Genomic DNA, 27,248 nt, shown 5'->3' on the forward strand with positions numbered 1-27,248 from the left:
TGATATTATGTTACTATTATTACTATAATAATAATTGAGAGAAAAATAGCCCTGAAACAATTAACGAGGAACATTTTCTCAACAGCCCAAATCTAACATGGAGGGATATGCAGCACTTGGTAGTGTGGACCTCAGAATACGATCCACTGGCTGGAAATCCAGGATGGAAAAAGAATGGAGCGGGACTGATGGTCAACAGTCGATTTGGGTTTGGACTACTCAACGCCAATGCATTGGTAGATTTAGCTGATCCCAAAAGATGGAAAGGTGTGCCAGAAAAGAGAGAGTGTATTGTCAAAGACAAAAGCTTTAAACCAAGGTAAGAATTTCCATTGCAGTAACTAAGCTTATATCTCTTTTATTAAAGCCTGAAGGATAGTATTCTGCACAGATTGCTCTAAACCAGACTAAGAGATTTCTTTTGATTCATTTAATTTTGCCTTACTGTGTTCATCAGGGGCAGGCAAGGAGCATTTCTTTGCTTGCTTTTTTTAGTGTAAGACTGATGGAAATTGCTAGCATGAAGCTGTAACAAAGATAATTATGTCTGCTTGTGCAGCCAGTGTATGGATGGATGATGCTGTGAGACTGAAAGCAATCAGGTAAGCTATGAATGTTTAGAGTGCTGTCAAAAGATGAGTAAAAAGATACCAAAGACTCCCAGGGATTTAAAAAAAAAAATAAAATCTGTAATCAGTCTTAGCAATTCTTCTCCCATGGTAGGCACAGTGCATGTTGAAGTCAAGGTGATAGACTGAGCTTTAGTCACATGTGGCATGTCTCTTATGAAACACAAATCTCAAAGGCTCACTAAAAAGACTTACCAGCCACATTCAGAAGTGCTCCCAGCGTAGTGGGTCTAACTGAGCTCAACGTGCAGGTAAGTTGTAATTAGTCACTAAGCTGATTAATTAAGAAGGATATAATTTTTTGTCTCCACTTGTTCACTTACAGATTTGTTGTCTATTAAAAACACAGCTATTTCAAAGATTGAAATTATACTCTGTGAGTGCATTAAAAATCTTTCGGCAGAAATATATTACTGTGTTTTGGAGTGTCACTTCTTGGTAACCTTATTATTTATACTGTTCTACTACCAATTTACTTTTGTGAGCTCTCCTTTCCAAAGAGTGTTGACCCAGTACTGATGTATGTAATACTTTCTGTTTATGTATGCGTATTGCAGTCCTCTATCTTACATTATAAAAACAAAGATCCTACAATTCTGAGTTTAGAATAATTTATGTGGAGATTTGGATACCTCATTCTCCTTAGAAGTAATGAAATTTGTACAGGGAGAGGTTTGCATAGTAGCTCTTTGTACAGATGTTAGCTTTTCCTTCTTGAGATGGTGCTGACTACAAAAGGTTAAAACAGCTGTGCCTGCTGCAGTATTTTAACTCCATGGTAACAGCTCTTCTGAATATTTGAGGCAATTAAGACTAAGCCATGACATACAGTCATGTGATGCAAAGATTGGTATTTTGTAGTCTCTGTTGGACAACAAAGTTTTGATAGAAACCCTCAGTTGTCAGACTTGCTTGCTTCCAGGGTATGTTGCACAAGTCTGTCTTAAGCAGCTCTTATCATTTGGTCCACTTAAGTATTGTCTGTGCTTCCAGAGCTCCCCATGGCTTTTACTGGAGCATTCAAAAAAATAATGAATGTACAGTTTGTCTTTACTTCTTTCTTTCTTATAATTTTGAAATGGGTGTTAAATGTGTCATTTGCACTTAACATAATGATCCAGAATCAAAAGTTTCTGTGCACGATCAAAGAACTCTTGTAATTTTGCCAGATTATTAAGAGCAAATGAGGAAGTCATCATTGAAATTCCTACAAAAGCCTGCGAGGCTCAAGAAAGCTTCATTTCATCTCTGGAGCATGTGCAGCTGGTGGCAACGATTGAGTATTCCCGTAGAGGTGATCTTCATGTCACTCTGGTATCTCCAGCAGGTACAGGAAGCAATTGCACACTCTATTTGTGTTGCTGTGGTGTGTAACATTTATTTCCTTAAAAACTACCTCTGTGTTTTTCAGTGGTTTAGGAAGAGCTAAATACATCATCAGACAAATGTAGTGACCTCCAGTGGGAGAGCATGAGTACAAAGCACCCTGGGAACCAGAAAACTGGTTCTCTGAAACCCTTTTTTAGCCTTCAAGTGTTCTGGGTTATATTTGTGAGAAAAGGTTTGAAAATCAGACTTCAGAAAATGAAGGAACTGTTTATAATAGGTTTCTGTTTAGGAACAGGACCTATAAAAACTGAGAGTTCCTGGCAGACAAAAAATTACAGTTCAATAGTGCTTATCAGCCTTACTACAATTAAACAGACTAATGGAAAACTGAGGAAATCTGACTCCCTAGATTTTGTGTAACTGTGTCTTCCCACTGGTGTATTTAATAACATGGTGTCTCTGTCAGGCACCTTTGTACAGCTATACTAAATGTTTTAGAATATGGCAAGCCATCTTGACAATGCCCAGAAAAACACCATGAAGAGAAGAAAAAAAAAAAGAGAATTAGTATGAACAACTTGGTAGAGATTAAGATCTGTTAGATGAACTGGTGTTAGAAGGAGAAAGACAGACAGGTGTTCAGGTATGAATTTAACATGAGGCTGATCTAATTTACTGAAGTTAAAGCCTAATCTAGTAATTCAGAGGTAAACTACTAGAGTCTTCATATTATTACTGTAGGATCTCACTAGGGAGCAGGATTAAGATACTGTACATGCAGTGTATTTCAAAACCCTACCTTGTCTGGGATTCCTTTTACGCCTAACCTTAATTCTTCCTATTCTGAGTCTACCTTTTGTGCTACAGGAGCAATGTCATTGTGAGGTGTTTTACCCTTGACTCTTGGTGGTATTTTCAAATTCAATTCCATCTTATCTAAGTTTTAGTTTGGAAGTAAATATATAATCCGTCTCTAGGTACCTCATGGAGATGACAGGAGTAGTAACTCTTATTCTACTTTCATAGAGGTATTTCTCTCCCAGAACACTGTTCTGTTGCTAATCTGTAGGAAGCATGGCTTCATCTTAGAAAAACACCTCTTTTTGAAAGACTGACGACAGTAATATGTTCTTCATCTTTGTATATATTTCTAAGAGTTTAGCTGAGATAGTCAAGTGCTGCTGCCTCCACTATAGTATCATGTTTCCTTCATGGTTAAGCTATTTTTCCCTTGGTTCTTGCTGTTTTTTTCCTTTTCTGCAAAACAGTACTACCAAATGTTTGTCATTCCTTCTCTGTATTTATGATGTTACCTTTAAATATATTTATAGCTTGTGATCAGGCTCCCTGGGGCTTCTTTGCTTTTTATTATGTAAATATAACTCACTTGCTCTCCCATTATATGCAGAAAAGCTCAAGAAATTTCCTACTATGCAGCAGGATCTTTTCTGAAGCAGAAATATTCTGTGAACTGCAGCATTTTTGTTATAATAATATCAATGCATGTTCTTTTCACCCTTTTGAAGTGAAACTCACTTGAGTTTCTCAGGCTGTAACTCATACAAAAAATCCCAACTGTGATAAATTTAGGATAAGTCTTTGGTTTCACAATACTGTGTAAACTGGTTTGCCTTCAGAACTTCTGTCTCAGAAGTTTCTTGAGCCAGTCACCAGTGGAAAAGGCTGATTGCATCTGACCTCTGTTCTTATGTTTCTTTATGTGCATCCACTGCTTTTTTGTGTTGGAGATTGAACACTAAGCAAGATGTACCTTTTAGCATGATCTAATATGATAGTTTTTATGCTGTTAAATACTGCTGTGAAAATAACTAAAGGAACCACTAATCAGAAGTAGCACATTTCCTGTTCCACACGCAATTATGCAATAGTGCATTTTCCAGGTTATCTATGCACTAGATAGTGTGCACGTTGAGCAATGTGAAGAGTAAAAGCAGTCACACATGAACAGTCACTACTGTTGATCTTGCACTAATACAGGGACCAGCACTGTCTTATTGGCTGAGAGAGAGAGAGATAGATCTCCCAATGGCTTTAAGAACTGGGACTTCATGTCTGTTCACACATGGGGAGAGAATCCAACAGGCACCTGGGTTCTAAGAATTACTGATATGGTAAGTATGTCTGTATGTTAACTAGCTACATTTGGAAGCTAACACAGGTAAAAGGATCATTAGCCACTCTTCTCATTAAGCAAACTACAAGAATTCATTCAAACTAAATCACCATCTGTATTAAAGATATGGGGCTTTGAGTAACTTCATCTAGTGGAAGGTGTCCCTGCACATGACAGAGGGGCTGGAACTAGATGAACTTTAAGGTCCCTTCCAACCCATACCGTTCTAGGATTCTATGATTAAAAGAAAAAAATAGGGTCAAATTTTCTTGTTCTTTACATAAACGCAAAGAACCAGCCTCATTTCACCAACATGTACCTGTCAAAAAAATTTCATGCCTGTGTTTCTCACACATTATATGTCAATGAAAGGAATTGCTTCATATAATTTTCTGTGATTCATGGAGTGAAATATGTAATCAAATTAACATATGATTAACTATTATTTAGTTAATAATATTTCTTTTTCTGCAGAAAATAACACAGGGTATATCTAGTCTTTTCTTGGTGTGTACGTAATTTTCATTAGTTCAAAACTCATGTGAAATTCATTAGTTGAAAATGAACCTCAGAGAGCTATTCTGATGTATACCTTTCCCTGACTTCTTTCTTAGAGTAATTACTGCTGAACAACATTTAAGGATTAAAGACAAGGAATCTACAGATAGGAAATAAATAAGTTTACTAGAACCACCTGGGGATATGGATTACAACAGCAAAACACTGGAATAAAGCTGCTTGATAGGCAGCTGAAAAATCATTCTCTTCAAAGAGAGAGTGGTCAAGCACACTCATCTCTGGAGGATTTCACTGAAGTTGTCTGTTAATAAGCTTGTCATTAGGGGTCAGATCCTGACAGAAACTGAATGCTTCCTAGCAGACACTGAACCTCCAGTCCCTATTAGCCTCAGACTGTATAAACAGGAGGATAATGCCAAATACTAAGCCAATGGACAAGGCAGTAGAAGTAAATATCAGTGTCAACAGTGTGGTGTTATTGCTACAGGCTTATAGATAACCCCATGGTTACAGATACCCTGCTCTTTGTAATCAATATAGTGCATTTTTAAAAAAAGTTTAAAGCAGTTTGTTTACAATTATCTTTCATTTTCAATTTTCAACTGCGAGTTTTCTGAAACTTATAATAAACCAAGCATTTTGTCCTCAAGATGTCATGTACTCTTTCTTCAGCTTGTAGTGTTTTGTGATTCCTGAAATAAGCAGAAATCACAGATTGCCATACAAAGTTACTCATAACTTAGTTGTCATGAGAGCTGTGTATGTTAACTTTGGTATAGACTTCTGTTAAGAAAGAAGAGCTTCAGTCTCTATCTTCAGTCACTAAATGATAGAGCAAAAATTCTGAAAGAAGCTTCGGTAAAATAAAGTTTTAGCAGTCTCTGTACTTGTCTCTTCCATTTTCTACTGCTAAAATACCACTGCCAAACCTAATGGGCCTAAAGCTGTCTTTCAGATTGCTTTGTACATCACTGCAGAATATTATTCCAAATTACTGTTCCAGTGGTAAATTTTGTGAGGAAATTGCCAAGGAATGGCCTAGTGAATAAATAGTAATAACACAAAATTACTTTAGTAATTTTTAGCATTCTGTGTTATAACAAAATTCCATTGATGCTCACACAATTAATTAATAATTATGTTGCATCGAAGTGTGATAATTGGAGTAGTTAAACCATTGGATTAAATCCTACTTTCTGATATATCCTGTCTCTAATATATCTCTTTTATGCTTATAAGTAATTGTCTTCATTTAGATACTGAAAGCCTTATAATTTATTTTAGTCACTTCTGTCTACTTTACAATCAAATGTCGTGTTTCCTCTTCTTATGTCCTGAGAACTTATGCTAATGCCATGCATGTCTTTTAGTCCAGACGAATAGAAAATGAAGGAAGGATTGTAAATTGGAAATTGATTTTGCATGGCACTGCTACACAGCCTGAACATATGAAGCAGCCACGTACATACACATCTTACAATGCTGTGCAAAACGACAGAAGAGGAGTGGAGAAGATGACAGATTTTGTAGAGGTAGTGTTCAGTTAGGTTTTTTCCCTATCTATTTTACAATTTATAAGAAAATGGTATTTTTTGCTAGTAGGAAGATATGTACTCATTCTGTATTTATGTCATCTAGCCCCTAACCACTTTTGAGTTTTGTATCGTAATTTTGTCCATGTCCACAATTGATATTTTTATTAGTCTCTGTTTTCATATGCCAATATATAAGGGGTTTAGGATAATAAGAGGATATTGTTACTAAAGCAAGATGGTATTGTTACTAAAGCAGTAAACTCAATAGCTAATGCAATTGAGTGATACAAGGAGGAGGAGGACACCTTGGACAGACACACTAAATTTATGTAATTCTAGTAAGAACAAGTGTCACATCCAAAAGGAGCTTTGCCTGCTGGAGTGTTCCCAGGATGTTTGGAAGGAAGTTAGTAACAGAAAACATGACAAAAGTCAGGAATTCACTGACTCAGAAGGTTTGCTTAAATGGATGTGTTGCTATTATCTCCTTTGTCACTCTTGCTTTACATATCAGGTAGCGTGCTCTAAACAAGCTCCAGGCTTGTGAGAGTGACAGTTTGTTTCTAGATACATAGGGTGGTAGTATTGTACATTTTCACAACACTTGATTATGTCAACATCTTTAGAATACTTAATCACATAATCACAATAATGTCCATAAAGTATAGAGGGGTTAACCTTCTTCAGCTGGGTTTGAAGGAGAAGATTGAGGGAGACATGATTATGATCTTTAAACACATTATATAAGTGTCTGCAGGTGTAGCAGCCATGTACATGAAAATAAATTGGAAGAAATATGTCAGTATGGCAGGCATAATAGACACTGTTGAAACAAGGTTATGCCTCTCACCAACTTCTCTTTTCATCTGTATCTGGCATTAGTCTTCCAGGAACAAACAAGAGGAATTAGAGATGTGTGCACGTCTATGGGGGTATGATATAATAGGCATCACAGAAACATGGTGGGATGGCTCCTACAACTGGAGTGTTGGAATGGAAGGTTACAGGCTCTTCAGAAAAGACAGGCCTGGCAGGTGGGGAGGGGGAGTTGCCCTTTATGTTAGGGATAGGCTGGAGAGTATGGAACTCTGTCTGGGGACAGGTGAGCAGTCCACAGAGAGTTTGTGGGTCAGGGTTAAAGGGAATATAGCTATGGGAGACATTACTGTGGGGATCTGTTACAGACCACCTGATCAAGGAGAACCTGCGGATGAAGCACTCTATAGACAGATAGGAAAAGCCTCATGCTCGCAGGCCCTTGTTCTCATGGGTGACTTCAACCACCCTGCCATCTGTTGGAAGGACGGTACGGCCTGGCACAAGCAATCCAGGAGGTTCCTCGATTGTGTAGAAGACAACTTCCTTCTGCAAGTAATAGAGGAGCCAACAAAGAGAGGTGCCATGCTTGACCTCGTGCTCACCAACAGGGAAGGGCTGGTTGGAAATGTGACTCTCCAGGGCAGCCTTGGATGCAGCGATCACGAGATGCTCGAATTTGAGATCCTCAGGACAGTGAGAAGAGTGTGAAGCAAGCTCACTGCCCTGGACTTCAAGAGAGCAGACTTTGGCCTCTTCAGGAGCCTGCTTCAGAAGGTTCCATGGGATACAGCCCTAGAGGGCAGAGGGGCCCAAGACTGTTGGTTGATATTCAAGTATCACCTGCTGCAAGCTCAGGAGTGTTGCATCCCAACCAGAAGGAAGTGCAGCAGGAGGGCCAGGATACGTCCTTGGGTGGATGAGGAGCCTCTGAGGAAAATTCAGTCGAAAAAAGAGGCTTATAGTAAGTGGAAGCAAGGACAGGTGGCATGGGAAGAGTACAGGGATATAGTCCGAGAAGCTAGGGACCAGGTTAGGAAAGCTAAGGCCCAGTTAGAATTAAACTTAGCTAGAGGTATTAAAGATAACAGGAAGGGATTCTACAGGTACATAGCAAATAAAAAACAGACTAGGGAGAATGTAGGCCCCCTCAGGAAGCTCTCGGGAGAACTGGCTACACGGGATTTGGAGAAGGCTGAGGTTCTGAATGGTTTCTTTGCCTCAGTCTACACTTGCAAAGGCTCTGACCAAACCACCCAAGTCTTGGAAGGCAGATGGATGCAGGGGCTGTGAGACTGAAGACCTTGCGCCCACTGTAGGAGAGGAACTGGTTCGAGACCATCTTAAAAATCTGAACGTGCACAAGTCCGTGGGTCCTGATGAGATCCATCCGTGGGTCCTGAAGGAGCTGGGAAATGAACTTGTGAAGCCGCTGGCCATCAGATTTGAGAAATCATGGTAGTCAGGTGAAGTTCCCGATGACTGGAAAAAGGGAAATATAACCCCCATTGTCAAGAAGGGGAAAATGGATGACCGGGGGAATTACAGACCAGTCAGTCTCACCTCTGTGCCTGGCAAAATCTTGGAGCAGATTCTCCTGGAAGGCATGCTAAGGCACATGAAAATCAACAAGGTGCTTGGTGACAGCCAGCATGGCTTCACTGAGGGGAAATCCTGCCTGACCAATTTGGTGGCCTTCTATGATGGGGCTGTGGAACTGATGGACAGGGGTAGAGCAGTTGATGTCATCTACCTGGACTTGTGCAAAGCGTTCGACACTGTCCCACACGACATCCTTGTCTCTAAATTGGAGCAACATCAATTTGATGGATGGACCACTCGGTGGATAAAGAACTGTCTGGATGGCCGCACGCAAAGAGTTGTGGTCAATGGCTGGATGTCCAGCTGGAGACCAGTAACGAGTGGCGTCCCTCAGGGATCGGTGTTGGGACCGGTCTTGTTCAACATCTTTGTCGCTGACATGGACAGTGGGATTGAGTGCACCCTCAGCAAGTTTGCCGATGACACCAAGCTGTGTGGTTCGGTTGATACGCTGGAGGGAAGGAATGCCATCCAGAGGGGCCTCGACACGCTTGTGAGGTGGGCTGATGCCAACCTCATGAGGTTTAACCATGCCAAGTACAAGGTCCTACACCTGGGTGGGAGCAATCCCAGGCACAGCTACAGGTTGGGCAGAGAAGAGATTGAGAGCAGCCCTGCGGAGAAGGACTTGGGGGTGTTGGTCAATGAGGAAATGAACATGTGCAGGAAGTGTGCACTTGCAGCCCAGAAAGCCACCCGTATCCTGGGCTGCATCAAAAGGAGCGTGACCAGCAGGTCGAAGGAGGTGATCCTGCCCCTCTACTCTGCTCTTGTGAGGCCTCACCTGGAGTATTGTGTGCAGTTCTGGTGTCCTCAACATAAAAAGGACATGGAACTGTTGGAACAAGTCCAGAGGAGGGCCACGAGGATGATCATGGGTCTGGAGCACCTCCCATATGAAGACACACTGAGGAAGTTGGGTCTGTTCAGCCTGGAGAAGAGAAGGCTGCCTGGAGACCTCATAGCAGCCTTCCAGTATCTGAAGGGGGCCTACAGGGATGCTGGAGAGGGACTCTTCATTAGAGAATGTAGTGATAGGACAAGGGGTAACGGGTTAAAACTTACACAGGGGAAGTTTAGGTTGGATATAAGAAGGAAATTCTTTCCTGTTAGGGTGGTGAGGCACTGGAATAGGTTACCCAGGGAGGTTGTGAATGCTCCATCCCTGGCAGTGTTCAAGCCCAGGTTGGACGAGGCCTTGGGTGACATGATTTAGCGTAAGGTGTCCCTGACCACGGCAGGAGGGTTGGAACTAGATGATCTTAAGGTACTTTCCAACCCTAACGATTCTATGATTCTGTGATTTCCAAGATATATGTCATGGCCAACTGTTAGCCATATTTCACCATCTTTTCTCAGGTGAGATTACCTGCAGAGAATGTTATATGGAAGCACAACAGTATGTGACACATTCAGAGCTGCCATCACTACTGTATAAGCTTCCTTCAGGTACACTGCTGAGGAGCTGTCTCCCACAGTACAAACAGAAGTAACTCTCAAGACTGGGACACATCCTTCTATAAAATGACGTTTTGTAACCTGCCAGTGTGGAATCTGAATTTATAACTTCCTACGTTGGATGTGTGGTGGAGGGATTTGGTAGTTTGTAGAATATAGTGCTTTGATAGTCTCTTTTTGTGTACAATTGTCTATTTCTTTTCTAGATGCTAAGTGGCTCCTGGGTGAAGAAACAGCATCTACCCACACATAGATAGAAATAGATAACCAGAGCAAATCTGAATCCAGTTGGTTTTCTCTGTCACGTAACTTTTTTATGCTAATATGTATTCTAGGACCATCCCACACAAGAGAACCTGCGTGAAAAACCCAATGTCACAGAAAATACCAGTAGTAGCAGTGACAAAGCAGAAGATAAAATCCCATCAGAGGCTATGCTACATTTACTGCGAAGCGCTTTTAGCAGACAGATGGCTCAGAAGCAACTGCCAAAGAAGACTGCAAGTGAGAAGTTAAACATTCCGTATGAGCACTTCTATCAAGCCCTTGAAAAATTAAACAAGCCTTCCCAGATGAGAGACTCAGAAGAAAGTCTGTACAGTGACTACGTTGATATCTTTTACAATGCCAAACCATACAAGCATAGAGATGATAGACTGCTGCAGGCCTTGATTGATATTATAAATGAAGGAAACTAAACTATAGGGTCTGTCACTGAGTTGGATATATTCATTCTCCCCACTTCACTTGTAGGCTTTTTTCAGAAGTCTGTTGTATGCTCTAGTTGTGTGATTGCTGCTTTGATTGCTTCATATTTAATACAAATATCAAAGAAGAAAAAAAAGTGTGTGGGAGTATAAGCCAGTAAACTGATGCTTTTTAGTAATAGCTTTTTTCAAAGCCTTTCTTCATTACCATCAAGAGTAGATTTGCCCCCTCAGGCATGAAATCCAAGTAGTATTCCCCTGAAAACTCGAATGCTCTATTTTAAATGATTTTCACATTACTTATTCTTCTACCCTATTCAAAACTTGAATTACCAAGCAGTTTTGAAGCAAACTACCAGAGCTATGGGGAGGTACTCTCATCCCTGGATTTTTAATAAATATTGAAGTCTTATATTTGGAATTTATCACAGATTTAACGTGTATCCAGTACTGCTTCCATCATAGGCTTTATGTTTCTTCTTCAAACAACAGTGCTCCCTTACCATTCTATTCTCCCATAAAGGAGCAACTCAGAGGCTGGAGTTCGACTGGAGCATCAGTGGACACTGATGACGTTATTCACAATTTAAAATACAGACAGACACTAGCATAAAATATCCCCAAATGAGGATGGCCTTCTCGCCACCTAACTTTACCTAAGTGAAGTGCCTGTATTATGAACCTAGTCGTTCTGGGCTGTATTTAATGAGGACAGCGGCTCCTATAGTTAGCACTTCAGAGCACTTGGATAGTCTTTATGCTGGTTTTAATTATCTGGATGGTGTACTGATCTTTTCGTATCAGTTATATGAGCTTTGAAGACCAACCACCTACCTATGGAGCCTCAGTCAGATTTTTAAAATTAAGTAATATAAACGAGATGCCTATGTCTGCAGTAGTTAGGACAACAAAGTGGGATCTCTTTGTCCTTTCTTTGAACTGCAGCTGAGATGGAATAGAAAGGGTAACTGTGCCAGCAGATCCCATTTAAAGACTGGATTTTTCAGTGTCTGGGATAAATTGTAACATTTCCCAAGTATCTAGGAAGTTAAGGCAAAATGGAGGGGAAAGGTATGAGATACAAAAAATACTCCAAGAATGGAGTCAGAAATTTTCCACACAAAGCTCTCTAAAGTTAGTCAAGACTGACATATTATTTTGCTTTTCATAATTAAAATAATGCAGTGTTGGATGCTCAGAAATTAACGGGGATCTAGAACAAGGAAATGGAGATTCCCAGGGGATATTTTTCTCATTGCAGTGCCTAAGATAATCCAAACAAGTGCTGAATGATTTTTACTTTATTTTCTCTCTCATCTACTACTGAAATGTGTTTTCCAGACACTAGAATATTTGATTCTCCTTCACTGTCTACTCTTTAAAAGATGATGCACATGTCTCTAAGTCAGGAATTTAGCTTTTTGCTCACAATTCATCAGTTTGGATAGTGATTTTTCATACTTCACAGTAAATTCTGTAATTTAAAGGCAAATCTATTTATTGTAACAATATTTAGGTCATCTTCTGTGAAAGAAGGGACTCCTCTAAAGACAATTTTGAGAATTGTCTTTCCAAACTGGAGATTTAAAAATCTCTGCTTATTTATTCTTTGTGATAGTTTCATGCCTGTCATGGGCTTAGTGTGCTTTATTGCCAGCTTTAGATAGATTTAGCTTAGTTGATTTAATAACTCTTCCATATTTCTTGTCCATACTCAAGGATAACAGCTACACAATTCTGATACTGAATCATTCCCTCTCTACTACTAAAAAAATTTGCTTAGGATGAGAAGTCATTAAAAAATTCCCCATAAGTGGTCCAGATCAGAAAGCTTTCTTCTGCTGTCCCTTACATATACAAGCTTTCTGGCAATTTATAGCTATTGAACAAGCAAAACCATAAAAATTTGTAATTGCTGCCGTTGCAGAGTGAGGGCACTAACTTAATTCCACTAATGTTCCATTTTCAGAACTAGGAGTTTATCTCCATGGTAAATATTCCCATCTGGAGAGGTAAGACCACTTTTAGTCCTGTGCATTGAAACTTAGAGGCTGGTTCCCTCAGATAACAGTGATTGTAACCAGTCTTCATTCAGGTGTGTTACAGAAAGGAAAGTACTAGCGACACTAAATCATGCCTTGAAAGAGGTTTTCAGATAAAACAGGTGGAAAACATAAGACCTTCCTTTCTTTTAAGATTAGTTCCCACATTGTAGCCAAAGTTTTATCAGAGGACAAGTTTAAAATCTCTCTTTTGAATGTTTCCAACACAGAGTAGATTGTAAAGGAGTAAATTATTTTTATTGTTAGTCTTTCCTTGGTGCCTGTGTGGGTTTTGTGAAAAATGTAAAAGGAAAAAAAAAAGTTTTCTCTCAGAATTTTAAATTATATTTTCATTACAGGTATTTATAATATAGCAAAGATTTTATTGAACAGACAGAATTTTAAAAGGCATAATAAATTATATTGAAGAAACAGATTTTTCTTGGGAAAGAGACAATTTCATCCAATAAAGATATTTTTTAAAAGGCATGTTCCAATAGCAACTGTAACATGTATGTAATGTGTTAGATTTGCCTACCAGTGATTTAATACAGTGTGCTAGCAGAGCTCAGTGTGTGGTCTTAACATTTTTAAAGAAAACAATAAGCTAAAGTCAAGCTATTGACTTAAAAGGACTGGGAAATACAGTTTAGAAATAAAAATAATGGCTTGAAGAAATAATCTGTGATTGGGTGGAGAAAGTGTATGATTTATTGCATATGAATGGCAGGAACACTGGAGTGCTTACTCTTCACAACTGCAGCCAAAGTAAGATTTGCTGCAGACATCAGTGGCAGCAGTACTGTCTGTAATTAAGATCCCATGGCTCTTAATTACAAAATTCTGCCTTTTTCACATACAGGTGTGTGTGTCAGAAGCGCTATAATGAAATAATACAGCAGAATGATACAGGGGCTTAGCATTAAATATGACGACCTTTACTTCTTGCATCAAAGCATGAGCAGTAAAAATATTTGTTGTTCCACCCCACCGGCCACTGCTTGCATTTCAAGACCTTATATACCATTATGTACTGGAAATAATTGTGGAGAACTGGCTTGTAGTGTACCTGTGTGCTGGCCTGTACCAAGGAGTGGGCTCTGTGGGGACCATGTGTCCATGCACACAATTTGGGGTGTTCTGTGGGCTCTAACCTGCACTGATGTACAGACGTAACCAGAAAATTCCGCTTTCATGAAACCTCATTCTCCCACTGTTAAGCTGAAAGGACATCAAGAGCAAACACTGCAGAGATGAACGAGTCTGCTTTCCAAACCTTTAACATCTTGAGGACTTATGGATCATGCACCTATTCAGTTTGCTCCTGAAATCTCAGCTAACTACTGCTCAATTACAAAAATCCTGCTTTGTCATGTGCTGTAAGGATAGTTAAAACATTTTCTGTGCTTTCAATAAGCTACATTTCTATTCCAGAAATCCTTTTAGTAAATGTAAAAATAGATTTCTGCAATAGCATTAGGAAAAGAAAATAAAAAATCTAAGTTTACATTTGAGCAGTATTAACTGGCTTCCACACTGAACAATGGATTTTCTTTCAGGTTGGCTGGGCTTTTAAATTTCATGCCACAGCTCTTTTGAGTTACCCATGCAGAGTTTTTGATCAGTCATGTCTTGTACCTCCAAACTTGAAATGTAGTTTCCAAAAGAAGCATCCTTTTACCTCACTCAAAGTCACTTTTGAAATTTGGAAACAATCACAAGCATTTTCTGTAAGAAAGGTATTTTAAGAGAGAAGAGGGGACTTCAAAAATAGGTTTTAGAATCATCTTAGTATCAGAAGTTAAGAGAGGATGTAGTCTGTTCATGCAAAGAGTACTTCATGGGAAGGGGAAACATGTTGCTTATGAGCTTTTAACATGTCTTAGGTGCAGATCACACCGTGGAGGTGACAGCCATGCTTAACAGCACATGCATCAGCAAAACAGCAGGAGCAGTGCTGTCCCTGAGAGGCTCCTTCTGCAACAGCAAACCAACCTCCACCACTGCAGACATTGCAAACACAAGGAAAGTTGGCTCCTGAAGTAGTTCAGCTCTGACAAAAAAAAAAAAAGTTTAAAAATTACAGGTTAAAAAATAGTCATTATGCAACACCACTTTTGTGTTTATGCAGATACAGAACATCTGTGCAGCCTAAAGCCTTTCTGTTTGATGTTGTTTGATGTCTTTCCTTTCAGAAAGCTTCAGGAAGCTCCTTTCCAGAGTTCCTAGGAACCATGTCTTTCACAACAACACTGTAGAAAGCAACAAATCCAGAAATGAGTATTTTGTTCTGAATCAGTTACATGGCCAGCTAATATTTCTGACTGCAAACGTATATTCTGACTGCAGCTAATATTTCTGACTACAAATTACAAAAGGCCCAAACTCCAACACTGCTAGGCAACTAATAGAGATGATTTCTGTAAACACTTTTCTATTTAATTACACAAGTATTCATTAAAAATATTGCTTCTCTTATTGCAATTTGCAGGAAGTATTGCAGGAAAATGTAACCAGAAAGAATGAGAAATTTTGATTCCAGCCATGCAGTAAATGCCCACTGGAAAAAAATAGGTCAGATATATTCCAAGTTCCACTAAGATAGCAGGGAAAAATAAATAGATAATATGTGAGTATGGGTAATTATCAGGAAAATGTATCTTAATGGTTATATGATTTCAGCTATTTGACTACCTCCAATCAAATATAGCTGAGCATATACATCTTTCTTTCTGGTGTTGTATGCTTTCCCTAAAACAGCTGAATTGGTTGCTGTTACATGTACCATTTTGTTTGACTATGCCCACATTATTAGTTGATGTTTCAAATCATAAACACGCATCATAAAGCAATGCCATATATTCTGATAAGGAAATGCACGTAGAACTGAGGACGTGCAGCTTTGCATATGCCAGTGCACAAACTGCTCATGTAGAAAAAGACCTAACGTAAAAGTTAGACGAAGAGGAAAGACATATGCGAGCTCCATTAGGCCTATTGAATTAGTCCTGTTCTTCAATATAGCTATGGTATGATGTGGAGCATCGCTGACATCCAAGAAGCCAAGGCACCATTAAGTACCACAGTTCAGTAGTGAAATCAATCATCTTCATGCTAATTCACAGTTTGTAAGGGATGTATTAAAATCTGAAAATTTAGAAGAAACACGTAGGTATGAGTTTCTCCTCTTTCATGTTGCATTTCAATTACCCTGCTTTAGAGGGATGCACCATAGTTGAATGAAATTTTTCTGAAATCCCAGGTTGGACGGGGCTTGAAGCAGCCTGGTCTAGTGGAAGGTGTCCCTGCCCATGGCAGGGGGTTGGAACTGGATGAGCTTTAAGGTCCCTTCAAAGTAAGTAAAACTCAAAGTATTTTAGGATTCTATGAAAATAGCTGTAGCACTTAAATCGCTGCTTAAGCTGTGGGTTACACCAGGCTGTCTGAAGCCCATGCAATTCATTGCTTATACCTTTCCATGACAAAATAGCAATTATATGCTCGCCTCTCTCCGTGTAAGCTCTCTTTGATGGCAGAACCTAGCAACTTTTAGTGGGAACAGCAAGAAGTAAGAAGCTGCAGCACTAATTTGCTAGACGAGAATTTAAAGCTAAATTTCAGCTCAGATTTTGCATCACAGTAGTATTGATAATGCAGGTTACTTTGAAGAGGAGCATAGAACAAAGGCAGATTTGTTTATCTGATTGTCCTGGGTTCAGCAGTAGCAGTCATTTTTCCCCTTCTTGGTAGCTGGTGCAGTGCAATGTTTTGACTTTCAGCTCGGGAACAGAGCTGATAACAAGCGATGTTTTGGTTTGGCCAAGGACTTTGTGAGCCTCATGCTCTGCCAGGGAGGAGGGGAAGCCAGGAGGAAGCAGAGACAGGACACCTGACCCAAACTGACCAAAGAGGTATTCCATACCACAGCACGTCATGCCCAGGAGGTAACTGGGAGTTAGCCGGAAGGGCTGGGAGACTGCAGGGTTGGAGGAGGTATCGGTCGGTGCTTGGTCGGGCTGAGGGGGGGCGAGTTATCGGTCGGCTGGTGCTGAGGTGTTGTATTCTCTTCCCTTGTTATTTCCTTTATCATTGTTATTATTGGTGGTAGCAGTAGTGATTTGTGTTATACCTTAGTTACTAAACTGTTCTTATCTCAACCCGTGGGAGTTGCATTCTTTTCGATTCTCCTCTCCGTCCCTCCGAGAGCAGGGGGAGGGCAAGAAAGGGGGGGGGGGAAGTGAGCGAACGAATTACCTGACTGGGTTTAAACCATGACAGTTCTTTTTGGCGCCCAACGTGGGGCACGAAGGGTTGAGATAACGACAGATTTGACTGGATTAATAGTCACTCGTCACAATGACGATTTATTGGCTCTCAGAGTTGTTTCGCTTGATCTCACAGCTTCAGAATGTTGTAACTTACGTAGAGCCGGTATTTGCTGTGATAGTGTTTATCAAGTGTGGGGCTTGGGCTAAGGTTCTTGTCTCACTGGCAATGGCTTGTAATACGGGCGGGCTCCAGCAGCAGGGCGGGACGGACGTGGCCGTGGACTTGTACCTGGCCGTCCGGCTGCTCTTCACCGTCCTGGCCCTCACCCTACTCTCCATCTTCGTGAGGCTGCGGGGAGCCGAGGGGGAGCGGCCCCGGGGACCAAGCGGCGGCGGGAGCGGGGCCGGAGGCCGCGAGGGGACGGCTGCCGGTGGAGGAGGTCGGGGCGGTCGAGGAGCAGAAGGAAGCGGCTGCCGAGCAGCGGGAGAAGGCGGCGGAGGAGCCGAGCCCCGCGGAGGAGCCGAGCCCCGCGGCCGAGCCCAGCCCCGCGACGGCCGAGAGCATTTCCCGGAAGCCGCCCGCCGAGCCCCAGGAGGATGCAGGAGACCACGCAGCATTTCCCAGCAAGGCGGAGGAGGAAGAGCTGGACTCAGGAAAAGAGAAGCTGGCGGTGGGAGAGCCGGCAAGCACAGCAGCTACACCAGCCCCAGTGACAAGCACAGCAGCTACACCAGCCCCAGTGACAAGTACAGCAGCTACACCAGCCCCAGTGACAAGTACAGCAGCATCAACTGAGAGTTCTGAAGGTTTTGAATGGCCTTTGGGTGTCCTTGGGACCTGCCTGCTGATTGTGATGGGGATCAGCATGTTGGCACACACACAGGCTGTGTTCTACCCACAACCATTTTGTCTGATCTCAAAAGTTAAGCAGAGTCGGGTTTGGGTCTTGTCTGAGGTTAGACAACGATGCAGGGGGACCAAGAGATTTTCCCCAAAGCTGGACAGTCATGAGTGGCAGGGTGTGTGGGACAGTATGGGCAAGTATCTAGTCCACTGGGCCCCTCCAGTGCTTTGGAAGCATCAGAGATGGAAGGCAGCTGTATGGAGTCCCCAGCAACAAGCTGCAGAAACTGCTGAAGGGGACAGTGAATTATTTTGAGCCTGGTGGGCCCAATGCACTTCAGGCCATCAGAGCAGAGATGCAACACAGAGATGGACTCATGATCGAGGGGTGGACTTAGCAATGGACACTATTGCCCAGGTTATACACGAGTGTGAACACTGCACACAGTCTCTCCTGCTCTGGAAGACTGTTACAAGAGATGGAGCCTGACATCATGGACCAGATGGACTCAGCAGCTTTATAGGGACTGGTCCATGCACTGAGATAAGAGTGATGGTATATTGAAAATGTGGGATCTGAGCATGACGTGAATGGTATGGAATAAGGGGTGGATAATGTCCTGGGTTCAGCAGTAGCAGTCATTTTTCCCCTTCTTGGTAGCTGGTGCAGTGCAATGTTTTGACTTTCAGCTCGGGAACAGAGCTGATAACAAGCGATGTTTTGGTTTGGCCAAGGACTTTGTGAGCCTCATGCTCTGCCAGGGAGGAGGGGAAGCCAGGAGGAAGCAGAGACAGGACACCTGTCCCAAACTGACCAAAGAGGTATTCCATACCACAGCACGTCATGCCCAGGAGGTAACTGGGAGTTAGCCGGAAGGGCTGGGAGACAGCAGGGTTGGAGGAGGTATCGATCGGTGCTTGGTCGGGCTGAGGGAGGGCAAGTTATCGGTCGGCTGGTGCTGAGGTGTTGTATTCTCTTCCCTTGTTATTTCCTTTATCATTGTTATTATTGGTGGTAGCAGTAGTGATTTGTGTTATACCTTAGTTACTAAACTGTTCTTATCTCAACCCGTGGGAGTTGCATTCTTTTCGATTCTCCTCTCCGTCCCTCCGAGAGCAGGGGGAGGGCAAGAAAGGGGGGGGGGAAGTGAGCGAACGAATTACCTGACTGGGTTTAAACCACGACACTGATAATCCTTTTAAAAGCGGGAGTGCATTTTGCCAAAGAATTCTGTATTTCTGCAGCTGTGTCAATGGAAAAATAATCCTAGTCTCATAAAAATAGCTATAACTCTCTAGGGAGCTTTGAACAGTTTAGACAGTTAAGTAATGCTGACTTTTGTAAGCCAACAGGTAAGTATTTTATCAGGCTCTGTAAATGGTGGATCTTGGCTCTATTGTGAAAACACTGCAGTCAGAATTCCTTCTTGGCTTTGAGCACTGAGTTTGAAATTCACTAGGGGAGGATATTTATAGTACTCTTAATATTTCTTTAGATTTCCCTTAAAATTAATAGAAAGTGTCTCTTTTAGAGCATCTATTAGGATACAGGGTTTATTCTGCACCACGCCATGGAGAAAGCTGTCTCACCAGGAACACAGTAGCTCTCTCCTGAATGGCCCAACTCAGGTGCTGAATTTATGTCTCTGAAATTAGGCAGTGTGGATGCTGTCCTCATCCCTTCCCACTCTTACTCGCAGACCGGTGCTGAGCCATGCTGAGCATTGCTGGATTATCTGCACACTGCTTGAAAGGCTAAGCTGAAGCTGTAAAAAAACCATCCCTTCAGTCAGCAGGGGCTCTCCAGTCCAGTGGTGGCTACAGGAAATTTACAAGGATGTCAGTGAAGTGCAGCTGTGCATAAAGAGACACCATATATGACCCCTGCCAGGCTAGAGGAAAATCAGCTCAGAAAACAATGGGCATTCTTCAGTTTATCAAGTTGTGTAAGCGTGTGCTGCAAGTGATGTAAGGACATTAAACCTGTGCTTAATCTTACTTGCTTGCTTCAATCACTCTCCTGACCTGTTTAAGTATAGTTACCAGATCAAATACCTGTCTGAATCCAAAAGGATTGCCCCTTGAGGGTGCCTCTGCACAGAGTAAGGGGATGTGATGTTAAAGTTCTGCTTAGTTATTGCTAACGTCTGCTTGCAATTCAGTATTAAATGTTGTGAGTGAAGCTTAGATTTTCTTAGAACATGCAAGTGAGTTTTGTGGGTTGATTACATTGTGTACTGTGTCTCAGCCTGGTGTGGTGAATCACTTTCCCTCAGGGAAGTGTGCACAAGACATTCTTTATCAGGGAGGCAATACTTACAGAGCCTCAGGTGAGCTCTGTACAGTGGAGACTTTACTTCATAGAGGTTAACTTTATTTTTTCTCCCAACATGTAGGGGAATGGTCTTAAACTGACAGAGGGGAGATCTGGATTAGACATTAGGCAAAAGTTCTTCCCTGTGAGGGTGGAGAGGCCCTGGCACAGGTTGACCAGAGAAGCTGTGGCTGCCCCATCCCTGGCAGTGTTCAAGGCCAGGTTGGACAGGGCTTGGAGCAACCTGGTCTAGTGGAAGGTGTCTCTGTCTGTGGCAGGGAGTTGGAACTGGATGGGCTTTAAGGTCCCTTCCAACCTAAACCTGTCTGGGATTATATGGTTTTCTAGTCTTACTAAACATTTCAGGATTCAGACTTACAATTAAACTTGGCTAGGCATGTTAAGCATAACAGGAAGGGATTCTACAGGTACGTAGCAAATAAAAAACAGAGTAGGGACAACGTACACCCCCTCAGGAAGCTCTCAGGAGAACTGGCTACGCAGGATTTGGAGAAGGCTGAGGTTCTGAATGACCTCTTTGACTCGGTCTTCATTGGCAAAGGCTCTGACCAAACCACCCAAGTCTTGGAAGGCAGATGGATGCAGGGACTGCGAGAATGAAGAGCTTGAGCCCACTGTAGGAGAGGAACTGGTTCGAGACCATCTTAAAAATCTGAACGTGCACAAGTCCATGGGTCCAGAAGGAGCTGGTGAATGAAGTTGCGAAGCCGCTGGCCATCATATTTGAGAAATCATGGCAGTCAGGTGAAGTTCCCGATGACTGGAAAAAGGGAAATATAACCCCCATTTTCAAGAAGGGGAAAATGGATGACCGGGGGAATTACAGACCAGTCAGTCTCACCTCTGTGCCTGGCAAAATCTTGGAGCAGATTCTCCTGGAAGGCATGCTAAGGCACATGAAAATCAACAAGGTGCTTGGTGACAGCCAGCATGGCTTCACTGAGGGGAAATCCTGCCTGACCAATCTGATGGCCTTCTATGATGGGGCTGTGGAACTGATGGACAGGGGTAGAGCAGTTGATGTCATCTACCTGGACTTGTGTAAAGCATTTGACACTGTCCCACATGACATCCTTGTCTCTGAATTGGAGACAGTTTGATAGGTGGACCACTCGGTGGATAAAGAACTGGCTGGATGGCCGCACACAAAGAGTTGTGATCAATGGCTGAATGTCCAGCTGGAGACCAGTAACGAGCGGTGAACCTCAGGGATCGGTGTTGGGACCGGTCTTGTTCAACATCTTTGTCGCTGACATGGACAGTGGGATTGAGTGCACCCTCAGCAAGTTTGCCGATGACACCAAGCTGTGTGGTTCGGTTGGTACACTGGAGGGAAGGAATGCCATCCAGAGGGACCTTGACACACTTTGTAAGGTGGGCTGATGCCAACCTCATGAAGTTTAACCATGCCAAGTGCAAGGTCCTACACCTGGGTGGGAGCAATCCCAGGCACAGCTACAGGTTGGGCAGAGAAGAGGTTCAGAGCAGCCCTGCGGAGAAAGACTTCAGGGTGTTGATTAATGGGAAAATGAACATGAGCCAGCTTCAGTGTGCGCTTGCAGCCCAGAAAGCCAACTGTATCCTGGGCTGCATCAAAAGGAGCGTGACCAGCAGGTCAAAGGAGGTGATCCTGCCCCTCTACTCTGCTCTCGTGAGACCTCACCTGGAGTATTGTGTGCAGTTCTGGTGTCCTCAACATACAAAGGACATGGAACTGTTGGAACAAGTCCAGAGAAGGGCCACGAGGATGATCAGGGGACTGGAGCACCTCCCGTATGAAGACAGGCTGAGGAAGTTGGGTCTGTTCAGCCTGAGAAGAGAAGGCTGCACAGAAACCTCATAGCAGCCTTCCAGTATCTGAAGGGGGCCTATAGGGATGCTGGGGAGGGACTCTTCCTTAGGGACTGTAGTGATAGGACAAGGGGTAACGGGTTAAAACTTACACAGGGGAAGTTTAGGTTGGATATAAGGAGGAAATTCTTTCCTGTTAGGGTGGTGAGGCACTGGAATAGGTTGTGAAGGGGGGTTGTGAATGCTCTGTCCCTGGCAGTGTTCAAGACCAGGTTGGACAAAGCCTTGGGTGAGATGGTTTAGTGTGAGGTGTCCCTGCCCTTGTCAGGGGCGTTGGAACTAGATGATCTAAAGGTCCTTTCCAACCCTAACTATTCTATGATTCTATGGTTCTACATCGAACCTGTATGGTCTTAGTCTTCTTATGAGGTTCAGAGAATGCTGTCCACTTTATAAGAAGCTAGACTGAAACTAAATTAGTTATAATAATAATTATTATCTATATATTATATAGATAATATATATGTTTTATACATATATATATTCAAAAATCCAGTGGGGTTTCCCCACACAGGTCAAAGAACTGTTGTGGTTTAAGCCCAGCCAGTAACTCAGAACCACTCAGCCACTCACTCACTCCCCCCACTTCTTTCTCCCATGCTCTCAGAGTGATGGGGAGGAGAATGGAAAAGGATGTCACTCCCATGTGTTGAGATAAGAACAGTCCAGTGATTAAGGTATAACACAAACCACTACTGCTACCATCTATAATAACAATGATAAGGGAAATAACAAGGGAAGAGAATACAATTGCTCCCCACATCTACCGACCCGTGTCTCAGCTATTAACAGAAGGTTCCCTACTGCCCAAGAGAGAAGATATACGAGAAAGAGAGAGAGAAGATATAGAGGATAGAGGAGATAGAGAAGATAGAATAGATAGAAGATATTACATATATATGTATATATTAGTTATATATATTATATATATAACTAATTATTATAATAATTAATGTGCTGTTACTTTGCATGAATTTTGAATAACTCCATTGTCCTTATAGGCTCACTCCAAATTTTCTCGTGTACCTGACAGATGAAACTAGAGCAAAATAACTTCAGTCGGGTGTTGTTCCACAGCAGTGGAAAGGAAAAGAGGAAAACAACAGAGTTGAGACAGACCCCAAAAAGATCAAATTTTGTGCTTTCTTTATTCAAGCAATTCTCAGTTGCATTACTCTGGCTTCAAAGGACAAATTTTTAAGATCTTTCTGCTGGTCCTGTTGATAAGTCAGATATCGTTTGTTTTGTAATAAAATTCATTGCTTTCTTGATCTCTCACATCTCCCTTTCCTGCCAGAATTCTGATTATAAAATCCAAAGCCCAGCATTTCAGATATTCAAGGTTCATCCGCTCTGCAGTTGATCTGAGTTAATCAGCTCAGTTCCTTGACTTGGCATCTGTAATTTTACACTGAAAGTCGAAGGCATTATTCATTTTTAAGAACATTCATCAGCGTGTGCTTACCTTTGAAGTCACTCAGTATTTACTTTTCTCAGCAAATCTAATGGTGATTGTGTCAGCTCAGCTTGTTGCACAATTCAAAATCCCCTACACACACCTATTCAAAGCGTGACCACAGCTCTTTTTTCTTGCAGAGGTGGGCTGATGGACGAATGTGTCATTGCCGAAACTTTAAAAGGGAACAGAAGGAAGTAGGGACTCAACATCCTTCACCTGTCAATGGCATCCAAGGACCTAAATCCCTTAGGATTTTTGCTAAACCCCAGCCTACATTGCATCTCTCTGGAACAGTATATCCCTGACAGATTGTGGAGTGTGGCTGGGGGGATTATGCACAAAGTTGAGTGTAATCATCTCCTATTAGCATAAAGCTGAGGCTGAGCCTGCAAGTGTCTTCTGTTTGCCTGCATCTGCAGCATGCAGTCATAAAATTAGTGTCTTTGTGTAGGTGGACGTAACAGTGCAAGAGGTTTGATTTACTGCAGCTCATCTTGCACATAAAGAAGCCTGATGCCCAGCTCACCCTCTCTCCTTATGGAGGTCAATCAGCATGCCCTTTCCTGAGCCATGAATGGAGCTCATCCACTCATAATCTTTGTTTTCATCCACCAGTACTGCTGTCAGTCTGTTCAAAGAATAGAGTGATGAAAAAGAGTTTACAAACTATATACATTTTTTTGCTTCAGAGAGACATCCTCCTTGCCCTCTCAACCCTCAGTAAGTGGTTGAAGGTGATTTTCCTTCTACTAGAAGCTCCTTGCAGGGAATTGATCACATGATGTACAACAATTTAGCAGGAATGCATCTTTTTCCCTAATCTGGGGATACTTGAATAACCTGTGAAACCCAGAGTAATTCTTGCAGTGTTGACAGAAACAGGCTGGTATTTAACCCGCATCCAGCCCAGTCTTGCCTGGCCTGAAGTCTCCTGCCAAAATGCCCAAATAAAAGGTCTCTTTGCTGATCACCACTCTACCTACAATCACCTAAGATTTCATCTGTTCTGGGCACTGTTTTCTGGTATTGCTAGTCCAGGAGCACTTATTTCAGTGAAACAGTGATTCTGCAGCATAGCTCATATTGATTCTGCGAACAGAACAAACTATAGCAGAAATGCACTTGTTTTCCTGGTCTATGCTTTCACCAAAACATTCTAGCAGTCCAAACACTTCTTGTTTCTTTTACATATAAGCAGAAACACTGTGTTTTGGATGCCAGTGCATTTTTTGTGTAGTGAAATTAATGACAAAACACAGTATCTCATGTATTTAATTTTTGTTACCATCAATAAGATCTACATGCTGTGTGCAAGCTTTGCAGGTCCTGTACCATGCGGGGATTTACTGGTTCCTTTGCAAAACAGACTCCAGCCTGAAATAAGGGCATTGTCAGGACTAGAAACCTGTAAATTAGCCAAGAACTGTGAGATGTGAAACAGAACTACCCAGTCTGAAAGTAATGGTTGTTCTCCTCTAGAATTACTGATAACATACGCATACAAGCACTCATGTACCTCTGTATAAAACAATACAAACCTTATAAAAATAAGCATCACTAACTCCTCCCTTGGGTAGCATTAGTGTTCCTTCAGTGACAATGTTTGACACTCATTTGTAGGCAGCAATAGGAGAGCAGAGTGCTGCAGCTCCCTCATTCACCAAGCTGCCCTGGGTTTTAATGTTTTCCATCCTGAAGATGGCTAGGAGAAAGAAGAACACTAGCACTTCAGCTAACCAGAAAAGTAACACAGAAGAGGCAAGATCACCTTTTGTTTACTCTGAAAGAGGGGCAGGCTGAGTCATCTTCAGGCACACTGCATGTTGAGGGCCTGGCTGTGCCGAATGTGCGACTGCTGTTCAAAACCCTTCCTACCTTCCTATTCGGGATTATTCTTGGCATGCCCCAGCTACTGCCACTGACAAACAGGTTTTTCAGAAGTCTCTCAGAGAGATTAAAATGTTATTTGTGATATTTATAGGTTTAGGTATTATATAATCCACAGCAGTGTTTTTCTCTTAATGACACAACCTGAGCAAGGTGCTGTATGAGACAGCTGTATGACAGGCTGTGTAGGAGAGCCCCTACTCTGAGCAGATTGTAGTTGGAGCAAAATGCAGCAAGGGGAAGAGCGAAGCCATGATATGAATGTCAGACAGCATTTGAATACTTCGGCAGAGACTTCTCTGCGCGTATACATAAAATCATAGAATAGTTAGGGTTGGAAAGGACCTTAAGAACATCTAGCTTCACCCCCCCTGCCATGGACAGGGACACCTCCCATTAAACCATGTCACCCAGGGCTCTGTCCAACCTGGCCTTGAACATTGCCAGGGATGGAGCATCTAGCCAGTCTTGCAGTAATAGCAGTAATCACAACTCCTTGTCTCTGTCTGATTGCCCAGCAACTGTTCACTACAACTTGGAATGGCAAAGACCATGCCTGTGATCATGGCATTCAAGTTTGGTGCGCTTGTCATGATCCTTTGCATGCAAATAAAGCATTTTTTGTTTTCTGACGAATCACACTCAGCCTGGGAATTTTCTTGGCAAGAATGACTTGCTTTCTTCTGCTGTAAACAGAAAGACTGCAAGTTTTGCAGGGACCCGCCATCTTCCAGAGCTCCTGTTCCCCAGATGCTGCTCAGCACCTTCCTCAATTCAGTTCTGCTTTCTGCCCAGGACAGGCAGAGAAACCCATGTTTGACTGACATCCAGATGCAGAAAGATCCTCACAGCTTTTGCTGCTCCTCTGTTAGGGCAGGGTCTGCCTTGCAGGGTTGGCAGTTTCAGACAAGGAGCTCCCTTGTGATAGCACATCTGCCTGAGTCCTTTCTTGCCATACAGAGATTGTCTGAAAAAGAATATCTGCAAACAGCTATGATTTATGATGACCTGTAGGTAGCACTGCTTGCCAACACCTGCCATGGACAAAGGACTCAACATGCTCTGTAGAGAGAGTAAACTGGGGAACAAGATGTTAGCCTGGTGTTCACTTCCCCAGAGCCCACCAGATCCTTGGTTTTGTCACAGCTGTGTGTCTGTGAGGACTTGGCTTGCATTGGGTACTAGACATTGCAGCAAAGCTGGAGGACCCCTCTGCACAACTGTGTCTAGGCAGGTAGCAGCTCACTTCCTGCACTGTTCCAGTCAGCAAGCCTTCTGCTCCCTTCTGGGAGCAAGGTGGGGAGTCTGGGCCAGGTGAGCAGAGATGGGTGAGCCACCACTGCTGAGCTACCTGGACTTCTGCCACTGGCCATTTGCCTGCTGATGGGGCTCAGTCCCATCCAGCCCAGGAGAGGATCAGGCTCCAACCTGGTACCACTCCTGAGCTTCCCAGGTGGTCCTGGTGTGAGCTGAGCCTTGGACAAGCGATGGTCAGACACTATTTCTGACATTACAAATAACCAACAGTACCAGAGGATTCCTTCTTGCACTTACTATGTGGAGGAATTAATTCTTTGTGGTACCTGATTTTTCCTACGAACTTGAATAGAGTACTCTTTGTGCGCTTTAATTTCCATTTGACCTGGCTCCATTGAGATTAAAAAAACCCAACCCTGCAGTATTTTTGCCTTCTCTTTTGACTGTTTAATGTAAGAGTCTTGTTGCAGCTACATGGACACATGGAGTACCTGGAGGGACGCTTCTTTTATGCTGCTGTACTGCTATGGCCCTGATGAAATTCAGAGCAAGGTAAATAGAGGTGAGAGTATGGGA

At 42.5% G+C, this 27,248-nt stretch overlaps 1 protein-coding gene across 1 annotated transcript in view; it reads left to right on the forward strand.

Moving 5' to 3' along the window:
- PCSK1 (proprotein convertase subtilisin/kexin type 1) overlaps nucleotides 1–13,260 on the forward strand; it is a 33,121-nt gene extending 19,861 nt beyond the window's left edge. The window contains exons 10-14 of the mRNA XM_062628481.1: nucleotides 86–319; nucleotides 1,799–1,956; nucleotides 3,957–4,090; nucleotides 5,982–6,143; nucleotides 10,358–13,260. Of these exons, the coding sequence (XP_062484465.1) occupies nucleotides 86–319; nucleotides 1,799–1,956; nucleotides 3,957–4,090; nucleotides 5,982–6,143; nucleotides 10,358–10,720 (1,051 nt within the window). The 3' untranslated portion in view covers nucleotides 10,721–13,260. The remainder of the gene's footprint in view (nucleotides 1–85; nucleotides 320–1,798; nucleotides 1,957–3,956; nucleotides 4,091–5,981; nucleotides 6,144–10,357) is intronic.
- The last annotated feature ends 13,988 nt before the right edge of the window (nucleotides 13,261–27,248 follow it).

This window comes from Pezoporus occidentalis, unplaced genomic scaffold, assembly GCF_034315485.1.
Source record: "Pezoporus occidentalis ecotype Australia unplaced genomic scaffold, CSIRO_AGI_Poc_V1 ctg318, whole genome shotgun sequence".
NCBI lineage: Eukaryota > Metazoa > Chordata > Aves > Psittaciformes > Psittacidae > Pezoporus > Pezoporus occidentalis.